Source organism: Micrasema longulum, unplaced genomic scaffold (assembly GCF_059751315.1).
Source record: "Micrasema longulum isolate JH-2025_06_02 unplaced genomic scaffold, ASM5975131v1 h1tg002168l, whole genome shotgun sequence".
Taxonomy (NCBI): domain Eukaryota; kingdom Metazoa; phylum Arthropoda; class Insecta; order Trichoptera; family Brachycentridae; genus Micrasema; species Micrasema longulum.
The window spans coordinates 26133-47947 of NW_028279333.1; the positions used below are offsets into that span (position 1 = coordinate 26133).

A 21815-nucleotide genomic window follows, 5' to 3' on the forward strand; every position below is an offset into this window, starting at 1 on the left:
GCTTACTTTTCTTTCCCTTTCAATTGACAAAATAGAGAGATTGGATAGTCACACTTGGCTCATAGTTGATCTTAAATACGATTTAATTAACTTTAATTTTGAAAAGCTTCTTTCACATGAAACTACCGAAACGCAAATAGTTAGTAAGAATCTGAGACTCAGCACTAGATTCGGAATGGACTCAGAATAGTCCCATTTTTCAATGAATCTCAGAATCTGCAGGGTAGTCCACTGGACTACCACTTGGCAAGAAATGCTGGTGTCTTCCAAGTGGCGCAGCAGTCGGACAATCTCCAAAAAAATGTCTTCTTCAGAAAATTCATCATAGATTTTTGTCAAATTTGCTACTATACCACGAAGTTCTTCTTCTGTTGACGTAAATAAAGTTTTAGGCTGCACAACACCAAATGAAATTAGGATGTCATCCATTGCTTTGTATCGATGGTTTAGTTCCTCATTAAATCTATCGACACATTCTAACATTGCTCTCCGCAGCTCTTCTGCAGTCCAGAGTCTCTGGCCTCTTCTCCTGGCATACGTTTTCGGAAACTCCTCCTTCCTCTTCTTTCAATTGAAAAATCCAAGTCCTAATACTTTTTAGTTGCGTTGGAAATAGCTCTTTCCACCATTTGGATACGTTGACTATAAAGGAAATTTTTTAGCGCTTTAATTTTTATCACACACTTTTCCAGGGATGACCCAGATGTCTGTATGTACTTTTGTGTCTGGTTCATTTCTTATAGGACTTCACACCAAAAAGAAATGTAACATAAAAACTAAAGTCACATAAAGCCGGTAAGAGTGTGGATGCTGCTTCTCCTATCTGTTTCTACTCTGCCGCTGCTGGGACTACACATCTCTTCGAGTGTGAAAAATTTGACGGTTTGACTAAAAAAATGTACAGTTTCTTGTGCGGTTTGTAAACTGTCCCGTATAAAGCGAAAACTGTATGGAATATTGAATGGTCGGCGCGACGTTTGGCTGACCTGACAGTTAAAGTTTTTTATTTAAATGTTTAAGTAGATATTGATATATTTAATGGTTTCAAAAACGTAAAAACAAAAATCATATTTACGTAATTAGCTATACTAACAATATTTTGCGTGTAAATAGACAACAGTAACTTACGAAAGCGCTTCAAAAAAATAAATATTTGTGTCATGGATAAGCGAATGAAGAATTTGCTCGCCCTCCGCGCTCACCCCGCTCACCCCGCTCACCACGCTTGTCAAGCGTGCTCGTGGTTGTGCGAGTATTTTTTTTGAGCTGCGCTGCGGATGGTGTCACCCCTTGGTGCTGGGCACCTGGGGCGGACCGCCCGCACCGCCCCCCCTTTACGCCGCCACTGATACTAGAGCCAATTAAAAAAATCCACTGTTAATCTTAATACATAATATATAAGAAAAGAGTTTATAAAATTGTATGTGTGCGATGTTTGTATGTGTATATAAATGTGTGTGAATAAATGTGTGAGGATGTGTTTGTGTCGGTGCGTAAATAAAAAAAGCTATTCAAAACGTGTATATGAGAGAACTAGGTAAGAGGTTTGACTATGATACTACTATTTGTTCCGATTCATTAATAGCTTCGTCATTAACAATAAGGCAGACACATTTATCATTAGTTTTTTGACGATTATTTGTCAATACAGAGTTTAAAGTTTGCCAACTGTGATCATTTGCACACTCATTAAGCAATTTACTCAAATATTTTAATTTAATTACTCTCGTGTAGTTTGTTACAATATTTCTAGCTTTGCTTTTGAGAGCCGTAAGCGACGCGTTTCCAGGATCCAATTTACATTGTTTATGTAGTTGATTCCTTTTTTTGATAAGTAAATCTAGTTTCATATTAAACCATGGAGTATTACCTTGTCCTCTATTACCAATATTCCTGTGTCCACGTTTGTTTTCCTCGATGGCTGCTCTGACGTGTTCATCAAAGGCATTATAGTTTTCATTTACTCTCATTATGAAGAAAAGTCAGACTGCGTTTTACCCTAAGCCCTCTAAAATTATGACACTCAACTCATGCCTAACGTGAATTTAGTCATTCTTTAGCCGCCAGCCGGGGTTTGACGCGATCTTGATATTTAATTTGAAATCAAAAGAAATTTAAAGAGAAGTGTCCGATTGTGTCGTGAAAGCGTGCAAAAACTGTCTGGATAAAAGGAAAGACTTTTCATTGATAAATAGGTGTGTGATTAAATTCCAAAACTAAAGATTGTTAGTATTAAAATATTGAATTTAAGTAGGTAACTAGGTACCTGTTTATGGTTGAATTCCAAAACATAAACTAAATATTTTTTCAAATATGGCATTCTTTTTGCAAACGTCAAACTCCGGTCTTCTCACCAACAGAGGGGTGTACTTATGTCGGAATACGGTTTTTAAAAATGTATTGAATTTAATATTATTTTACTATTATAAAAAATGCAGTCAAAATAAAAAAATACATGGAAATTATAATGAATTTAAGGAAAAAACCTGATTGAGATCCACAAAAAACAAATGCTGTTTGTAAACATTCAAAAACAAACTTTTTTAAACACAAAAAACAACATTTTTCCATTTTTTTGTAAATGCATTCTCGAATGCAACCCTGGTAAATCGATGAATAAAACATTTATGCTTCTTACTTATTTTTTACATATTAGATTGAAGAGTTTAATATCTACGAACACGCACAGCCCAAAGATCTATATTTCTCTAAAAACCACACGTAAATCGGTTAAGCCGTTTAGGAGGAGTTTGGTGACATCACACGTACAGAGGAATTATATATATAAAGAATATAAAACGGATATTTTTATCATGTTAAATAATATTTTATGTTTTAAAGCTAATGTCGGTCGAATGTCCACCACGGCGTTGTTTAATCCGAGATCCAATTTTCATTAGTTTTCTTATTAGATGAGCAAAGTAGGGTAAAAAAATTTACTACCCTGGCAACACTAACGAAATGTCCATTTTGTTTTCTTTAACAATCTGACAGATGAAAAAATAATTCAATTTTTAAGCAATGTATTTGCTACTTACATATGAATTTACTAATTACACATGAAATGTGATCCCATCCTGTTTCTTAAAGATCCCAGTAATCTTTCTACACTTTAAAACGACGCAACACCGCATAGTTGATTTCAAATCGGGAGTTGCGTACTGAGCGACGTCTACAAAGAAACTAATGGGTCAAAACGTAAAACTACTCTTTTAAGAGTAGTTTAGTCGCCTTCTGTTTGATGCGCGTATGCGGTTTCTGGACTATTTATAATTTCTATATATTTGAGTATATTTGTGATTCATTCCTTGAATGCTATCTGACCGTATCTTCAATTTCCAATAAAAATGATGAAAAATCAAATTTGCCGATAAACTCGATGCATCGATAAAAACACATTGATTAGATATTGTTAAAGAGGAAACGAGAATCCTTGTTACATATATATATATTTTTTTGTACTAACGACAGTATTGTTTCCTTTTAAATTTGTAGGATTAGGTTTTTGAGGGTTGGTTGGAGTTCCTACCCCAGTTAGAGATTGACAGAGAAGACACGATATTGCTGTTTGATGTTTATTTATTACACGGCGAATAAATAATGAATTATGTCGCACGAGTGTTACGGCGATTAGGAGTTGAAGTAACTGCACTTGGAGCGGCCTTCGTTGTATACAAAGAACACGAAAAGATAGACCGGCGAAAACTAAAACTTGGAAATTAGTGTTCAGTCTTCCAGGCAGAGCTGATTGGTATTGAAAGTGCAATTTTATGGTTACAAAAAAAAAACTAGTCCCACAATTATCACAATTCACAGCGATAGCATGTCTGGATTACTCGCGCTCAAATCTGTTTACTCCACGAATTCCATTATAAGCAACATTCAAAAACTTCACTATGCGCTCAGCACACGAGGCATATATGTTCGATTCTGCTGGGTTAGAGCTTATGTTGGGGAAATCGGAAATGAGAGAGCAGATGAGCTAGCCAAGGCTGCTACGGTCAAAAAAGTGAGGCCGAACTTTGACGAAGTCCCAATAAGCCATGTAAGGTGGTCCCTTTCAAAAGATAAATCAAATGAGTGGAGGAAAATTTATGAAGAAAAAACTACCAACAAGTGGGATCAAGCAACTTTTGAGAAGCACAGACGAGGCCAAAACATTTTGGAAGCATGAAACGCATACATATGAATTGACTCAGGCTCTCTATAGGATATATAGGAAGGAAACTTTTCAATAATTTACCATCAATTCTACAGGAAGAAATAAATTTACCAAAATTTATAAATAAATGAAAGAAAAGCTTCCTTCCATAGTCAATATTAACTGTATTTTTATTATAAAATGTATCTTAGTATACATGTAATGTATGTATTGTATAAGTAGCAGAGGCGAATCGTCTACATAAGCGATTATTCGCAGCTTACCATTATATTTGACTTCCATAATAATGTTTTACAGTAACTTTATTTACAGAAAAACAAACAAATTATTATTATTTCTTATAAATCGTTGCCACCGTTTGTATTTTTCTCCAAATAAAAATAAAAATATTAATTAAACGCGCCCAGCGCCAGCAGTAATCCAAGAAACTAGCTGATTATTCCAGATTATTTCTTCATACAAAGTATACTATATTTTGAACATCTTAAACCCAGTCGTGGTGTTTTTCTCCTAGTGTAAGCTTGCAGATTATACAAATTATTTGTAGATTCTCGATTTGGAAAACAGTATTTTGAATTTTTTTTCTTAGGGGCTATTTTTCTTTGAGACTATACAGTTGACATAAGACCATAATTACTTTCATGCGTCATATCGCAGGACATGTGGCGCTTGACGCGGCTGTTTTTGGCACTATTCATTTCTAGAACAAATCGGCCAGTTGACATTTCAATCGTAATGGAAATACCTAATACCTACTGAATTCATTGTGCTATTTATTATATACTTTTATATAATTTATATATTGAAGTCATGGATAATATAGCTACATAATATAATAAATCAAGAAGTTAATAATAATCGTTATTTAAGTTTATTTCATAGATGAGCGATGCTCTTGTATCACACAGAACCACAGAAAAAATAGCAATTTATAGTATATACGAGCTGAACCCGGTAATGCTTTGCTATTAATGAATTTGAGTACATACTCGTGTACATATATGTATATAATGAATATATAGTGTATATATAGCTCGATTGTTGTGAACTCCTGAATCTCATTAACTTCAAAATACCTAATCGAGTCACTAGAAGTACGGAGTTGTTTGCAACTACGAGTACATACGTGGGTACTAACTATGCACGACACTCTCCGATTCCGCGTTTACATTCCTTAGCCAACAAATTTACTTGTGAAATAGACATTTTTAATACGACAATTATTAATTTTAAAACGTTCTTAAATGCACTGTTTGAAGCAAATTATTAATGTCGTAATAAAACTTTCTTTTTCATACAATTCTTTCTCTGTTTTTGATGTGTATTATTATTATCTTATCTCTTTCTGATATTAATTTATCAAATATTTTTGTGTACCGTATATTATATTATTTTCACACATATACTTACTGTTAACTAATTTTCATTATTTGTTTTTAAGATTAATTTGTTAATAACATTTTTTTTTATACGTATATATGTGTATATATGTGTGTATATATATATTTAGAATTCTTAACAAGTTATTTACAATTTGTTTTTTAATTTTAACATTGTTCTTATATTCATATTTTTAATCTTTTTTTTTTATGCAAAGTTTCGCTTTTTATTTTGCATTGCAGTTTGCTTTTTATTGTTTCTACATGTATATAAAATCTTTTTTTATTTCTTTTAATGTGTTGTGTATTTATAAAATTATTACTTTCTTTGTTTGTAGTTACCTGTATATTTATTTTTATACTTATAAATATATGAAAATGTATTTATTTTTTTGTTTGAATTCTTTACAAGTTACTTACAATTTGCTTTTTAATTCAATTACTTTTATTATATCCATATAAAATTATTTTTTCTTTTTACTATGTAAAGTTTCACTTTTTATTTTGCATGGCAGTATGCTTCTTATTGTTTCTAAATGTATTGTTTATCTTTTAAATTTTTACGCACTATGTTTGTACTTAACTGTATATTTTTTGTAAATGCCCCTTGGGCGTATTGTAAAATTAAATAAATAAATATATAATGAATGAATCCATTTTCCAAAAATGTATCAAAAGTCAGTTATTTTTTTTAAAGCATTACTAAAAATCCGTTAAAAATAAGTTAATATGTAGAAATTGTAAGGAAATTTATCAATTTAGTATCCATTAAAAATAATTTTTGTTGGTAAATGTTAAAATTAAAAAAAAACATTTTCCGAATTTTCCAATTTCATTTTAGTCGACTGCAACCCTGGAAAATCGACGAAAAACAAAAATATGCTTCTAACTTGTTAGATCAACATATTGAAAATGTTACTATTTATAAACCTTGATGTAAATTAGATAATTTTGCAAAAAACACCCGTAAATCTGTTTAGCCGTTTTCGAGTTTTTGCGAGACTAATAACGGCGATTCATTTTTATATGTATAGATTACTTATATTATGTACTATTTTATGCTATTTTTTTATAGGTTACTTGTAAATAAAATCACCGTTCGCCACTAATAAATAGGTATATATGCATATTATGTATAAATATACCTTAACTAATTAATTTGTTTTTTTCAGTATTATATTTTTTAAATTTTAATTGTTTATTTATTTATGATTTTTTGCTTGTTATGCATTTTTTTTTCTATTTTATATTGAATACTGAGTAGAAGTGATCGATTTTAAACTTCCTGGCAGGCAGTTCTCTTACGCCAACGTAGGGTACAAATGCGGAACCTATTTTGCCATTTAAGAGACTGCCATTAGTGAAGATCCTCAATTTTTCCTGTTTCATGTCAGGCAGCGTTTTGTCATTAAATCCATAGTCCATCTGGTACCGCTCCGCAGGGAGAAAAAGTTTCCGGTTCCCTGATAAAACCTGACAGTTGGCAAGTCTTCTTGACCTCTTAAGCCCCTGCAAGCTTCTTGATTCTAAGGCTGAGTGGCATGAAGCCGCCTTGCAAGACCTGATGGCAATTTGTCTTTGAAAAGAGTCCAATTTCTTTCTGTTATTTTTTTTATTAAACACACCTTTCGACACACTTGAAGCATACGTAATCAGAGCCTCGAAGCTCTTACGTATATTTGCTACATTTGATGCACCCCATGTTGGTTTAGCGGCTGGAACAAGTTTGTTTGTCGGTAACATCTGCAGCTTTTTTACAAACATTGTCAATATGTTGAGATCAATTCAGATGCCGATCTGTGTTTAGACCTTACATAATTACTAACTCAGGCTACTAATACTAATTACTACTACTAATTAATACTAACTCAGGCTCATATTTATTATGCTGCGGTTCATGCGAAGCCGAGTACGTGGGCCAAACGGGAAGGTCGTTCGAAACAATGATTAACGAACACTTCCAAAGTTGGAGAAATAACAAGGAAAACTCCACGTTTGCGAACCACCTTATTGAGTCAAATCATGTTTTTGATAAAAATACAAATGTTTAATTCCTTCACACATGCAGCAAAGGCCAGAAATTAGATAAACTTGACATTTTAGAAATAAACCGCTTAAAGAATTGCCCCCATAAAATAATATTAAACGATCAGGTAACACACGTTCATTCCCCATTATTGTATCCATTAAAATACAAACAATGAAACTTATCGAAAACAATTAACTGCCGGGAATTTTGCTTTCAGAGAATCACTTAATTACCTCGGGCCCGGGGGACATAGCTGTCGATGGGACTACCAACCAGCGGCCCCTGTTATAGTTTTAATAAAATTTAAAAACATATAATTTCAACACATTTTCATTATAAAACTTCATAAAAATTACATCATTTACACCAGTTTTTATTATATACATTTAAACAAAACTTATATTCATATAATTGTTATTTCCTTATACTTAATAATTTACAATCCCTGCTTGCACTTGTATATAACATAGAAATTTGTTTAGTCTCCCACCAGTCTGACGATGTCGGTCACGACAAACCCGGTTTCTGGTAAAAATTTATAAATAAAAGTGTAATAAATACAAATACGTATTTTATTATTATAATTAAACATAAACAAGTTTCATTTTTAGTTTTTAATTTTTTTTATGTATGTTTTGATGTAAAATAAAAATTATGGAAGGACTTCATGCCAGTGCCCGCGGTCGAGCCGAATCCCGGCAGCAGGGGCTGCAGCAGCGATAGGTAGCTTCATGTCTCTTCCTTCCTCTCTGAATATAATGAATGCGTTTTAACAAGGCGCATTTATTAGCGGTCCCTGATACATTTGTATGGGTCTTACCAGACCTTATCGGCGCCAGCTTCCCGAGGTCTTAGAGTCAGATTTATAATAATTCGTACGCCTAGTTTTTCATGTTATCTTTTTTTATGTTTTTTTGTCTATGTATATATTAGAAATATATATAACATATCTTTTAGAAAAGTCGAATTCATTATTCGTTTTATATTAAAATGAACATAATATTGACATTACAAAAAACCTACTTTTAAATATTAATGTTGTCAACATTCTCCCCTATCTAATATTGCCCGATCAGATCTGATAAGTCCGCATTTATTTCAACATTTATCAGTAGCGACATTCAAAACAGTGTTTGCGCAATAGCAGGAAATTTCGTTTAAATTGGTTATATGTATTAATGTTAAGTACGTTTAAAATGGAGAAATCAAATACAGATGGTAGTGACTCTTTGATTACACGATTTAAAAGGTATTTTTTTATTAAGTTATCATTTCTGCGCAACAGTTTTTGTTGTATTATTTCGTAATGACTTGAAAAGGGATACACCTCAATTGTCAATATATTTCTAGAACATTCTCCAGACGAAAGGGAAAAAAGAGGACCGAGGCAACAACTCCGCAAGTTATAAATCATCTATCGACAAAGGATGCCGAGGTTTTCGTTGAAAGTAATGAAGATCCTCCAAAAAATATTAAAACTCCCGTAAACGAAATCAAAGAGACTCTGTCTAACAGCGCGGTTTCTCCAAATCTCGAACGTTACTACAAACTTGATGACCGAAGAGAAAAAATAGGAATAATATTTAACCATTATAAATATAAACAGGATTATGCACAAGAAAGAAAGGGAACTAAACAGGATGCGAAGAGAATGGAGAACTGTCTGCTAAATTATTTAGGATTTAGTACAAATCTCTTTCAAGATCTAACTGTAGACCAAATTTGCGCTAATATTCAAGAAGGTAAAAAATCAAAGTATCTAGATAGATATCTAGTAGAATTTAGATTCAGTAGCAAAAATAATTAATCACCAAAGCAAAAGCAATAAAACTAACTGCGATCTTACATGTTCAGGACTTGGATACAACAGATAAAATTAAATATCTTGGTGTATACATAGACCAAAACTTAAAATGGACAGACCATATTAGTGAACTAGTTTAACGAATCAGAAAATGTAGATACATATTTATTAGATTAAAGAGTATTTTAAAAATCAATAATTTAAAATTAGCTTATTACTCAATTGTACAGTCTTTGTTGAATATGGTATTGTAGGGTGGGGTGGTTCATATGCCAATATATAAAAACCTCTTAAAATAGTACAAATATTAATTATTAAAGTAATTCTAAAGAAACCCTCAACATTCAATACGTAAAGTATATATAAAATATTTAAAGTTCATACAGTAGACACTCTTTATAAAATAAATTCTATTATACAAATTTATAAAGAAGAAAAAATAAAAGAATTTGAGATGAATAAGTCACTCAGATTCCAACATAATACTAAAATTCCTAATTTCCACTTAAGTCGTGGTCAAAATAGCTTTGTCTTTAAAGGTGTAAAAAAATATTATAATCTTCCTCGTGAACTAAAAACTATTAAAAATAATATATCAATAAATAAATTTAAAGTAAATCAAAAGAAATTTTTCGAACACGTGTAAAAACTACATTAGATTTTAATTAGTATGAATGTATTATTGTTTTATGATTTTTCTTTATATATCCTGTTTTTTTTTCTCATGTACTCGTATTTAAAATTATATAAACTCTTATAAATAAACAACTTCAAAAGTGTAAGTCACTCTCCAAGACAAGAGATCTCTTTTTTTGGAGAGTTACAGTGATAACATTTACTAGATGTGTAAAAGTAGATATGTTTAGAATTTTTTAAAAACATATACATTTTATGAAATTTATTAATGAAAAAAAATTTATTTATGGTGTAAATACATAATACGCATTTCACACGTTCTGAAAAAACGTCAGTTGTTTCAAACTTTAACTAAAGGTTGAAGAGAAAAAAAAATCCGTTCAGAAACTAGGTGAATGAAAATGAAATAAATGCAAAGAAATAAATATACAGCTTAGATTATTGAATTTTATGTACATTTTGATAAATATGAAATCTTACATTCGTGTAATCGAACGCTGCATTTCGTACACTAATGCTAGAAACATGATAATAATTATACAAATGATAATACAACGTACCTATTACATATGAAAATTTGGATAAGAAATCCTTACTAAAAACCAAAATATTATTTTATAAAATACCTTAAGCATTTATATATATATATATTGAAAGCCCCGTAAAGCCGAGACTTGTCTAAATTTCCTTCTCAAAAGGGTTTCTTCTTATTTATTAGAACAGCTGTTCTTTTGCAGTGAGCAAAAAATCGTCCGCTGATGTGAGTTGTATTGTGATAGTAGTGATGACCCACGGTGGGAACAATGGAGTACTGTATGCCAACGACAGGGTGTATCCAAAGAGATATCTAACGGACCCATTTCTACAAAATGATACAAAGCTAGCCGGTGTTCCTAAGCTTTTCTTCATTCAGGTAACAATAACTATTTCATTTAAAAAAAATATCAATAGACATTTCATAGACATCTTAACTTAACTGGAGATGCAGGAATACCGATCACAATTATATGTCTTCCTGCAAAAAACACCACTTGCTTACTTTAGAAGATCGCCGTCTACTGTTGGACATGGGGGTGCTTCATGACATACTCAGTGGACGCCTTGATAGTCCGGCTCTTTTGTCGAAGTTATCATTAAATGTCCCCGGCTACCGCACCCGTCACACGTGGAGCTCTATATTTCATGTGCCAGCAGTTCGTACGAACTATGCCCAGAACTCTCCTCTTATACGTTTTGCTAGTTTTGAACTTTACCCTTATTGATCCATTTGATTGTAAAAAAATAACATTTAAAATGCGCGTCTTAAAACACACTTTTTTGTCTTTATACTTAGTTTCAATAATAAAGTCTTATTTTATCTTATTTTATTTTATTTGATTATATTTTATCTCTAATTCTTAATATTTTATATATATTTATATTTTCGACACTTGACACTTGTGCAATATTTACACACATGTCCACCCTCATTCCAATATAACACCCACTCACCCACCCTCTCACACTAGTATGTATTGTACGTGTATTTAATGTATTTCTGTGGATATCTGTCATTGGTTTTATTCTCTGTATATTTTATCTGTTATATTTTTGTTATTGTATAACAAATATTTAAAAAAAGGTTTTGTACAATCTGTTTGTTTCAAGTTTGGTAAGGTGTGTAAGATAAATTTCCATCGATAAAATATATTAGCATACTGTTAAGCTAGAATTTCCTAGGACAGCGGTGCCCGTATCTTAACGGCCGTAGTGAACGGTGATGCGGTGGACAGCCGTCGTAACGGTGACTAGAAAATGATTTTCTAGAAAAACGGTGTTAAATGGTGTTAATAACACCGTTTTCCTAGGAAACCACTCTCTAGTCCCCGTTACAACTGCTGTATACCGCATCACCGTTCACTACGGCCGTTAAGATACGGGCACCGCTGTCTTAGGAAACCCTAGCTTTAGCCAAACATCTCTATACTTATAAAAATGCACAATCAATCGATACAAAATCGTAATATATTTTCGGACGTGACGCCAAACTCGTTCCTTTGTTCTCCTCTGAGTCCCGCGCATGCGCCAGTTGGCGCATTATAATTGGTGTGCCTAGAGCTTATGTCGCCCCTAGCGGTAGATCACGGAAGTTGTACTTGTGGCGCTAATATTCAAATATTAGCTAGCAATACATTCTTATTCATATTTTCGTCCCTGCAATAATGAAAAAGTTTAGTGCTACCCGAAATTCTATTCTAAAAGTATTTTTTCAGATAGACTAACAATATTTTTCTTCAGATTTAAATCGTTGGAATTGTTTGCAACAAAAAATCACATCTTCTACTCGATGACCGTTCAAAGTAGATCAAATCAACGAAGGCGGGAAATGTAACGTCCAACTAACAAGCATCGCCAAGATCATGAAATCTAAAACATTAATAAAACCACATTGTCATCGAAATCGCATTAAATATTATTATTATTTGATATTTCTTCGTATATTTTCGATAACTTAACAATATTTTGCGTTTGTCCAACCAAATGTTTCTAGATAAGGGCTGGATTTTTTTTTTCAGCCCCTAGAAAGTTATTAAGATTAATATAATGCAACAGAGATGGAGAAAAAAATGTAGGAAGGATACGGAAGCCTAGGCATTTACAGGGTTCATCAGTCACTTTACACACTGTAACATCCACCATGCCCATGTTTAAACATCCATATTTCTTCAATTTTTCCCAACACAACCACAAAAATCAACAGACGGGAGAATCGATCCCCATTTAATTTCTGGTGTCAGCTAATAATATTTGTGTATTTGCTAAAGGCGTGTCGAGGAGAATCTCTCGATGGGGGGAATCGAGTGTACACAGACGGAAGCGGTTCCGGAGAAGTTTCTACACTGCCATCGCACGCTGATATACTCACCATGTATTCTACTGTAGAAGGTTAGTAGTTAGTATCCCCCGTAAGATTTTTTGGGTTATTTCTTCTTCCTTTTCGTATTTTCCCTTTTTTCCTGTTCTTTCATTGCGAGTCTAAGATATTCTTATTTATTTTAAAAGAGTGGACTCGGTGGTTAAACATTTCTACTGATCTAAGTAAATATTAGTACCCATGTGACCACTCGACGTCTACCGGTTTCGACAAGTACTCGTCTTTTCGTCGAGACCTTACCACGTTAACATGCAAATGCTGGAACAACATTTTGAATGTTAAAATTCAGTGTTCAGAATAACCCATCATCGGGTGTTTAATTAATATTATTGTATTCCATCATTCATCAACTCTGCTTTCAATATTCCCAATACGAGTATATTTCCCATTTACTCTACAAAGATTTATTTAACATTTTAGATTTATGAATCTGTGGTTGGAAGACTGGTACAAAAGTTAGGCAAAGTTGATTCCGTCTACGGATTGCTAAGTGTGATTCTAATTTTAATTCAGCCGCATTAATAGTATAATGAATATATTTTTATCGTATGTTCGGATTGATCTTGAGCACTGCAGCCATGTTTACCCCTACCCCTATTTTAATCGCAAATCGAATGTCACAATTATTTTTACGAAAGTTTTTTTTTGTTTGGATATTTTTTTACTGTATAAATTTTCCATATTGCATTTTCATATTTTACAAAACAGTATCCTTTAATGCAAATTCAATGCGAAAATATGTATGTATCAAATGACTAAAATACTTTATTGGATAAATTATCGCTTCAACCCTCTAAGAATATTTTCAGACCGGTAGAAATATAAACTAAAATAATGATTTCCTTTTAGATTTCATATCCTGGAGGGAATGGAACGGGACGTGTTTCATCCAATCAATTTGCGAACAGTTGGAAGAAAATAATGGCCAATGGGATCTCTTGCAGCTACTAACATTCGTGAATGGGGCAGTAGCTAGAAATTATGAGAGCAATACTTACGTATCTACCATCCCCACTAGTATAATGAGGCACAAAAAGAAGCAAATGCCCCAAATTGAATCTACCTTGACTAAACTTCTCAAGCTCCCGCAAATCAATTAAAAATAAATTATTTAATGTGTTACTCTCAAGAAATCCAACAAGTTATTTTGGAGTGGTGTTTTGTTTTTAAAATATTACATTATCTAAGATAAGATCTAAGTAAGCTCTTATATGATATTTGAAAGTTTCGATATTAGTACCTACAGATCGGGAGGACTGGAGTGCCAACCAAATGTCTATATCAAATGTATAGTTTTATGACCAATGCAGGTACGAAATGTATAACTATTAAAACCGTTAAAGTTAAGTATAAGTATATAGTAAGTATAATTATCTATAAAGTTTGTGGGAATCATATAATATAATGCTTTTTGCAATTGCTTATAAATGTTAGTTTGTTTTTTATACGAGTAACTATGGAAAATAAAAATTAATCAAAACAAATCTCGCATTATTCGCAGGAAGTTCATGAAACCTGGTAGTAAAATTTGATACGTGAGGCTTTTAGAAGTATTAAAATGTTTTTAAAAAACGAATATTTGAAAAGAAAAATAACAAAATACTGATTAACATTGAAATTGTGAAAACTTAGTATTTTAATATTCCGTTTTTTTATTATTTGTTTTTAACCGTTTAAATATGTTTAAACATTACGATAGTTTAAGTATTTTTAACTGACTGAATCGCTCAAATGCTTGGATGTGAAAATATTGATAATTTTTTATGAGCGGCCTGAGTTCTGAGTTCTTTGTCCTAAAATTTACCAAATCCGCCGGGTATTCAAAATAGTAACAGCAATTATACTCAAAGGTTTAAAAATAAATCAATTTAAGGAATGGAAAATGTACCTTCACCACATAATATGACGGTCATCCAGTCAGACGAGTCCGCAAAAACTAAATTGAAGTTAAGTATGCAGTTTTATGTAAAATTTTCCTCTCTTTCTGATGCACTCCTCGGGTGACTGCAAAATGTAGAAATATAATGGCGAAAAACTTCTACAGAACTAAATGTTAATATTGATTGGGACACTTCAAAAATATTCAAAATGCATGTTTTAATAAACTCGCTAAAATGCTAAATAGCAGTCATATTGCCAATGTACGCAATCACTAAACATCGATTAAAAAAATATTTTAATAATCATGCACAAATCCACAATATTAGATTTTGTGTGATGATTAAAATATTAATTTTTCCAGTATCCCTGAACTTGTAATATGTAGATGGCCGACTGATGAACTGGACGATCGATGGATGTGCCATCACGCTAGTAAGTACATATTAAATTGCAGTTCTGAGATTTAAAAACCGCACAATTCGCATATTACGCTTTTCATTGTATTTATCTTTTTATTTATAACTCGGCAACATCGAGAACTCCAAAAACATAATTTTTTCAATTATATGCGAGTATTTTATTCAACTTAAAACACCAAATAATTTTTCGTTACCTATATCTGAATCCAAATCTCGGACGAAACCGAATCGCAAACTTAGCTACGATATGAAGTTTAAAATATTCGCGTAGATACGATTCGATGGGGTTGTCAATTTGCAAAAGTGCCCCCATCCCTCGTCCGAACTTCTCTACATCCATCGGCATAGACTCACTTACCTGAGAGATTTTCCGTGCTCTTTTTTATTTATCTTACGCAAAAATTATTTTGGTCTTCCGAGGAGTCTCAATTCTCAATGCTAGGATAGTTTTTCTAATCAACCGACGCACCCGATAAGAGTACCGCGTTTAAGCACGGCGCACTTAGAGTGGTTTTCACAAAAATCTTCTTCTAACTTTATTTTATCCAACGTTTATTTCGTAAAGTTTCAATTTCCTTGAATTAAATATTGTGGTTTTCTTAATTCCTTTTCTTTATCCGCATCATAGGCCGCTACAATTGCCAGCATTAATCTGATGGTATCAATTATTCGCAGTACTATTTTGACCGTAAATCACATTACTCGATGATCGGAATTTTCATTCTAACCCAGTCGGAACTCGAACCGAGGATTAAGATTTTATATTAACTAAGATTTTTTAAATAAGATTTAGTCTTGCCATGTATGGGTAACGCAGCCTAAGTTGAGGCGATTACAGTACCCTTACAAGCATAGATATTAAATACAGAGTGATTATTTTATCTCCATATTATATTTTATTTCTTAAATATTTCATTTTAAACCCTTTTTCTTTTATTTTAAATAAATTCACGAAGGCCATTTACAAAACAAAACAAAAATATTGATGTGTTTATATATTTAATCTAGAAGTATTCTAGTAAATTTGTAATATGTAATACAATGAAACATTTTATTGTAACACGTCAGATACTATTTATCGTAATGTGAGGTTGTTTATTATTGGTATTGGTGGTTTATTATTGAATTCTTTGTCCTTATAATTAGGATTATTACTATAACGTTTGCCTCGTTATCAAAATCTAATAATACTGAATAGGCGGAAAAACCTTTAATTGACATTCGGCGCATACGTCTAGTAATTAATTATTAGAATTAGTATAATGTAATAATAAAGTAAACACCTATGCCATAGCGAACGGAGAATTCTCAAGCGTGCACATAAATTGAAACAGCGTGAAAAACTAATAGTTAATGATAAAGATATTAGCAAATGGATAATTTGGACACACAATACACATTTTTTGCGTTTTTCTGAGAAAACTAAATTAATATAAATTTGAAGCTAAATAAATGACAAATTAAAAATCATCATTAGTAAAGCGTCTGCATACCTACAAAAAACAAAAGCATAAGATAAAAACCTTGGTTACTCATGAAATATCTATTGAAACTAATTTATTTACCCTAATATTATAAAATGGTATAAAAATAATATGTTTAGTCTTCCAGCAGGTAAAACGAAAAGCACCAAAATAATATATACAATACGGTATAGTGGTTAACGTGTTTGGTTTCCGTGCATGGGGTAAACTTTAAATATTTATTCAGAGTGATTTTACGCAGCAATGTTTCCTGTTAATGCGGAAATAATTAATGTGTATTATTATATTTATTTATTATTTAGTTTTAATTCTTATTTTGTCTTTTTATTTCATGTTTTATATTTTTGATATTATATTTTTCATGCATACACCAAAATACTTTTGTTTTTATTTACCACGAATCAGCACCGAAATAAAACTTGCTTTACTTTGTATTCACTGGAATTGCTGCCGCACCATAACCGTTCTGTATTATTATTTTTTTTATTTTATTATTATTTTGTCATTGTATTTCTTAGTAAATTATACGAAAAAAAAGGGAAAAAAAACATTTTTTAATAAATTCTAAAACCATCCTGTACCTGGGTTACAATTACTCTAATCATGTCATAAATCATACCTGGAAATATGGACCATTTCACACAGCGGTAAAATCCGCGCGGTACAATAATATAACCGAAGGTGGGTTGATAGAATTCTAGTTATTTTCTGAAATTACATTTATTTATTTAATTTCAGGCAAACGCAATAAGGTGACTAATCTTTACTTGATTTAATTTTGCAGGATTTTCACCCAAGAGTAGCCCCTGAATTAATTTTAAATAAATACAACATAATATAATCAATGTCAATCCATCCTAATTTTACCGTGCCGTGTGGATTTGGACGATTCGTGTTAATTGGGCCTACGCGTTCAATAAATACACACTATTGTATCCTTCGGAACCTGTGGAGACACACTAATACTTAGGCTGTTTGAGTGTATGGGATGCCCTCAACTAGGATTGAGTTACCTATACGTAGTACGTATATAGTTTTACCACGCATTCACCCGAGGAATCGCACATCGACAGAATTTAGCCTACTTTGATATAATCCCATACTTCGCTCTCATAAATAAGGGTCGGTACCAGGACTCCACTGCGAACTGCTAATTTTGCCTTTGGTGACAAACATTCATATGCCAATGTTTATTTATAATTTATTTTACTTTATTTATTAAAAGAAAACAACAGCTATTGTTACAAAAAATATCTATACTTATTTACAAATAAACCAAAATTGTAGGCTAATTATAGTTTTCTTTATATAAGTAGTATTTACATTGAACAAAGACAAAAAAATAAATAAGAAAAGAAGTGTACTCGTGAAAACTCACTTCGTATACTTCCACTTGTAAAAAATAAAACATAATATAACAATAATAATGAAAAAGATCATATGAAAATAATTTTGTTTATTTAAGTAATCTGATACATGCATAACTGAAAAGATTAAAAAAAGGTCACTAACATGGTTGGTCATATGGAACGAGTGGATGACGAAAAATGGTAAAACAAATATGTATATATATATGGTAACGTAGGAAGAGGATGACCACGTAAAATGTTATCATCAAAGGGCATCTATGACAAGATGCATGAATGCGGAAGAAGGAATGTATGTTAGGACAGACGCATGTGGCATTCCGTTCTCTCTGCCTGCTCTACAGGAATATGGCGTGATGGCAGAAATAATAGTAGTATGGTTATTTAAAATATTTTAAGTGATGAAAAAATAATCGTTAGAAGGCACAACTCGAATTAGGTCTTTTTTCTTTGACACGTTTTTTACAAATATCGACTTAGGTTCAAATGTAAAATAGCGTTTTTATTGTCAAAATGAAGATACATAAGCTTGTACCCGTTTCCCTTGTGTGTTATTGAATGGAATTTCAAATGGCAGTATAAAAAATAACAAAATTCTAACAGAAGGTTATGAAATATGTGTTAAATAAACTAAAAATTAAATACGTGTACATTTTTAGTAGTATTAGAGCCCACATTAGAATATGTTTTTGTGCGCCCTATTTCAAGATTCAAAATAAAAATAAATTAAATAAACCAAAAAAAACCTAAATAGCAAAAAACCCGACTTGTGCCCCTTTTCCGCGACACCACAGATTTGTCAGATTTCAATGCGGTATACATGGTCGTCTGGATTTTTATGACACATGTGAAAAGCAGCACATTTTGTATGCGTTTATAGGATGTACCCGGTAAATTTACATTGGCATTTAATTTACACCCGGTAAATTGACATTAATATTGCCTTTTTACACTGATCAACACAGCACAAACTATGGCTTGCATGCACCAATGTCCCGATTGTGTCGTATTGTAAACTCGAGACAAGATCTGGAGTTTTTTGGTGTAAGTCTTTATAGATTTAAAAAAATCACTAAGATAGACCGGATCTTGTCTTGAGGTAGTAATTTTTATTTTTTCTGTCCTAGCTTTAATTTTATTTAGTTGTATTTTATTTTATTATTACCTGTATTTATCATAAGAAATTGTATTTACCATCGTTAGAACGGACTGCATAAGTCCGTCAAATAAATAAATAAAATTAAAAAAATATATACATAACAAAATTTCGAGATATAATTTAAATTTTAGTCGTTCAAGCTTTAGAGCGCATTAGCAGATATGATTATGCTTACAGTTAAAATTATTATTTAATATTTTTATTGAAAGTATTTTATTTTTTTTTGTATTTTCAGGAGCAAAACATTAAAAGTTTTCAAAAATACATAAAAAATATGATCAAATATATTTTCTGGAAAATATTCGATGGTCAATAAATAACTGGGAATGACGTATGACACGTGACAGGCATGTGAATTCACATTATGTAAATGCACTAGGCCCACTACCCACTACTCACTACTCACTACTTGGTTCATTAACTGTAAATAAGGGTTGTCTATCGAAAATGAAACAGTAAATTTACTTGCAGATTTCCAGATAATGTTGATTGGCGGTTCGACAAAATGACGCACTAAAACTATTTGTTTGAAGTGTTTATATACATACATATAGTATTTATTTATTTAACAATAGTTCAATTCAGTATTACTTCACGCGTTAGTAAATTCAACCCATTATGTAATTAACAAATTATAACAGGGATGGAGAATACCTTAAATAAGGGAATATGGAAGTCTAGGCATTTACAGGACTTATGACCTGTCATTGGCTGGTTTAAGTGGCCACTTTGAAGAATTGAAGAAATATGGATGTTTAAACATGGGCAAAATGGTGAGTGTTAAACAGTGTGCAAAGTGGCCACTTAAACCAGCCAATGACAGGTCATAAGCCCTGTAAATGCCTAGACTTCCATCTTCCCTTTTTTAAGGTATTCTTCATCCCTGTTGTAATTTGTTAATCTTAATGACTCCCTAGGGGGTGAAATCCAGTCTCTTGTCTACGAACATTTGGACAAACTCAAATACCATTATGTAATGTTGACTAAATATCAGGTCGTATTGTCGTGCATCTGGGGATTTGACACAAAAAAGTGTGTATCAGAAATACAAGTAATACAAAATAAAACTATAAGAAACATATACGGTAAACCAATACGTACACGAATCGGGTTATGGTCCCGTGACTAGTGTCTCGGACTCACGGCTCAAAGGTCCGTGGTTCGAACCCCACTCTACCCCAACTTGATTTACATTATCTAAAAGTGAGTTATTTACAACTCGTTGAAAATGGCCCTCAAAATGAAATATTTGGGTATATCATAGGAACGCAAATATTTATTTAAAAAAAAATGGAAAAGCATGTCAAAGACATTTACAAACTTACTGACATTCTCCTATTTTTGGTCAGACCGTATTATGAGATTGCAAAAACGGTGCTTCAAGGTGTAAATAAAGACTCTCTCACTAATATTGGCTATATCTTCAATCGTGACGTCCACCAGTATAATACGCGACAGAGTCAAAATATTCACGTACCTGGATCACGCACGACAAGGTATGGTCTAAGTCTAAGGTCTCTGCTGTAACTTGCTTGTAGTGAGTACAACAGGCTACCGGAGTCCTATAGAACGCCAAAAAATTACCACATGGAAGGTAAAGTTTGGTTTTAAGTTCTTATTTTTCCTCGGATATCTTTGTTTTACTATATGTAAATGTTTAATATTAATTTTTATTATAAATTGTTTTAATTTCTTTGTATTATATACTTGCTTTATATCTTATTTTAGTTTTATGTACATATTATTACTTGTTACTATATTATTATTATTATTACCATACCTTTATGTAAATATTATTCTTTCCCAAAATGAGTTTGTTCTAACTCATAGGAGTACTAAAAAAATTTTGTATGATTTAATAAAATAAAAAAAATATAAATATAACATTACGAATTACAAATTAATCAATAGAAAGCAGAAAGCTGCTGATATTTACAGAAGAATATGTCCATATTATGTATGTGCAGAAGTGGTATTCAGCAAACGAACTGCCCTATTAACGGGTGATTTCGATTTGGCTAGCATTCGTACGGCTTCTGGGTGAGTAAAGTGGTACAATAGATGTCGCTCTAGTATTGTTATTGGAGACATACAAACTGATCCCTTTCGGAATATTTGGATTATGATACATACATGTTCGTGGAAATCAGCTTATAGGAACGTTTCCCAAGAAAAATATGACCACGAAATTCAAGGGTGTTATAATTCAGCTGGAAATAATAATGGATGCAAAAATTATGTTCTTTAAGATACAAGTAGCGTAAAAATCGCTTCTAAACCTTCTCCAAGTATGTGCGAGTACGTACCATAAACACGTTCGTTTTTTGCACAATATTATAATGATCCACATCCAGTGGTGTATGCAGAACACTGAAATGTAACACGAATGCATGATGATTAGACTTACGCTTCAGGCGCCGGTCTAGAGATTGAGTATGTGCGTACATTCCTCCATAAACACGCTCGTAGTATGCACAATTATAATGATTCCACATCCACAATCACAATCCAAAGTGAACTTTCGTTGAGATTTTTTCATTATTTTAGGAACCGAAACAGTAACTTAAGTTTTGGGAATAAA

General features: G+C 32.1%; 1 protein-coding gene across 1 annotated transcript; it reads left to right on the forward strand.

The window, feature by feature from the left end:
* The first annotated feature begins 8604 nt into the window (after positions 1 to 8604).
* On the forward strand, positions 8605 to 17142 carry LOC148272889 (caspase-1-like). The gene is made up of 5 exons (XM_088239435.1): positions 8605 to 8819; positions 8921 to 9312; positions 10748 to 10923; positions 12815 to 12935; positions 13774 to 17142. Exons 1-5 carry the CDS (start codon positions 8749 to 8751, stop codon positions 14022 to 14024), a joined length of 1011 nt encoding a protein of 336 aa, XP_088095561.1. The 5' UTR covers positions 8605 to 8748; the 3' UTR covers positions 14025 to 17142.
* Positions 17143 to 21815: the final 4673 nt, after the last annotated feature.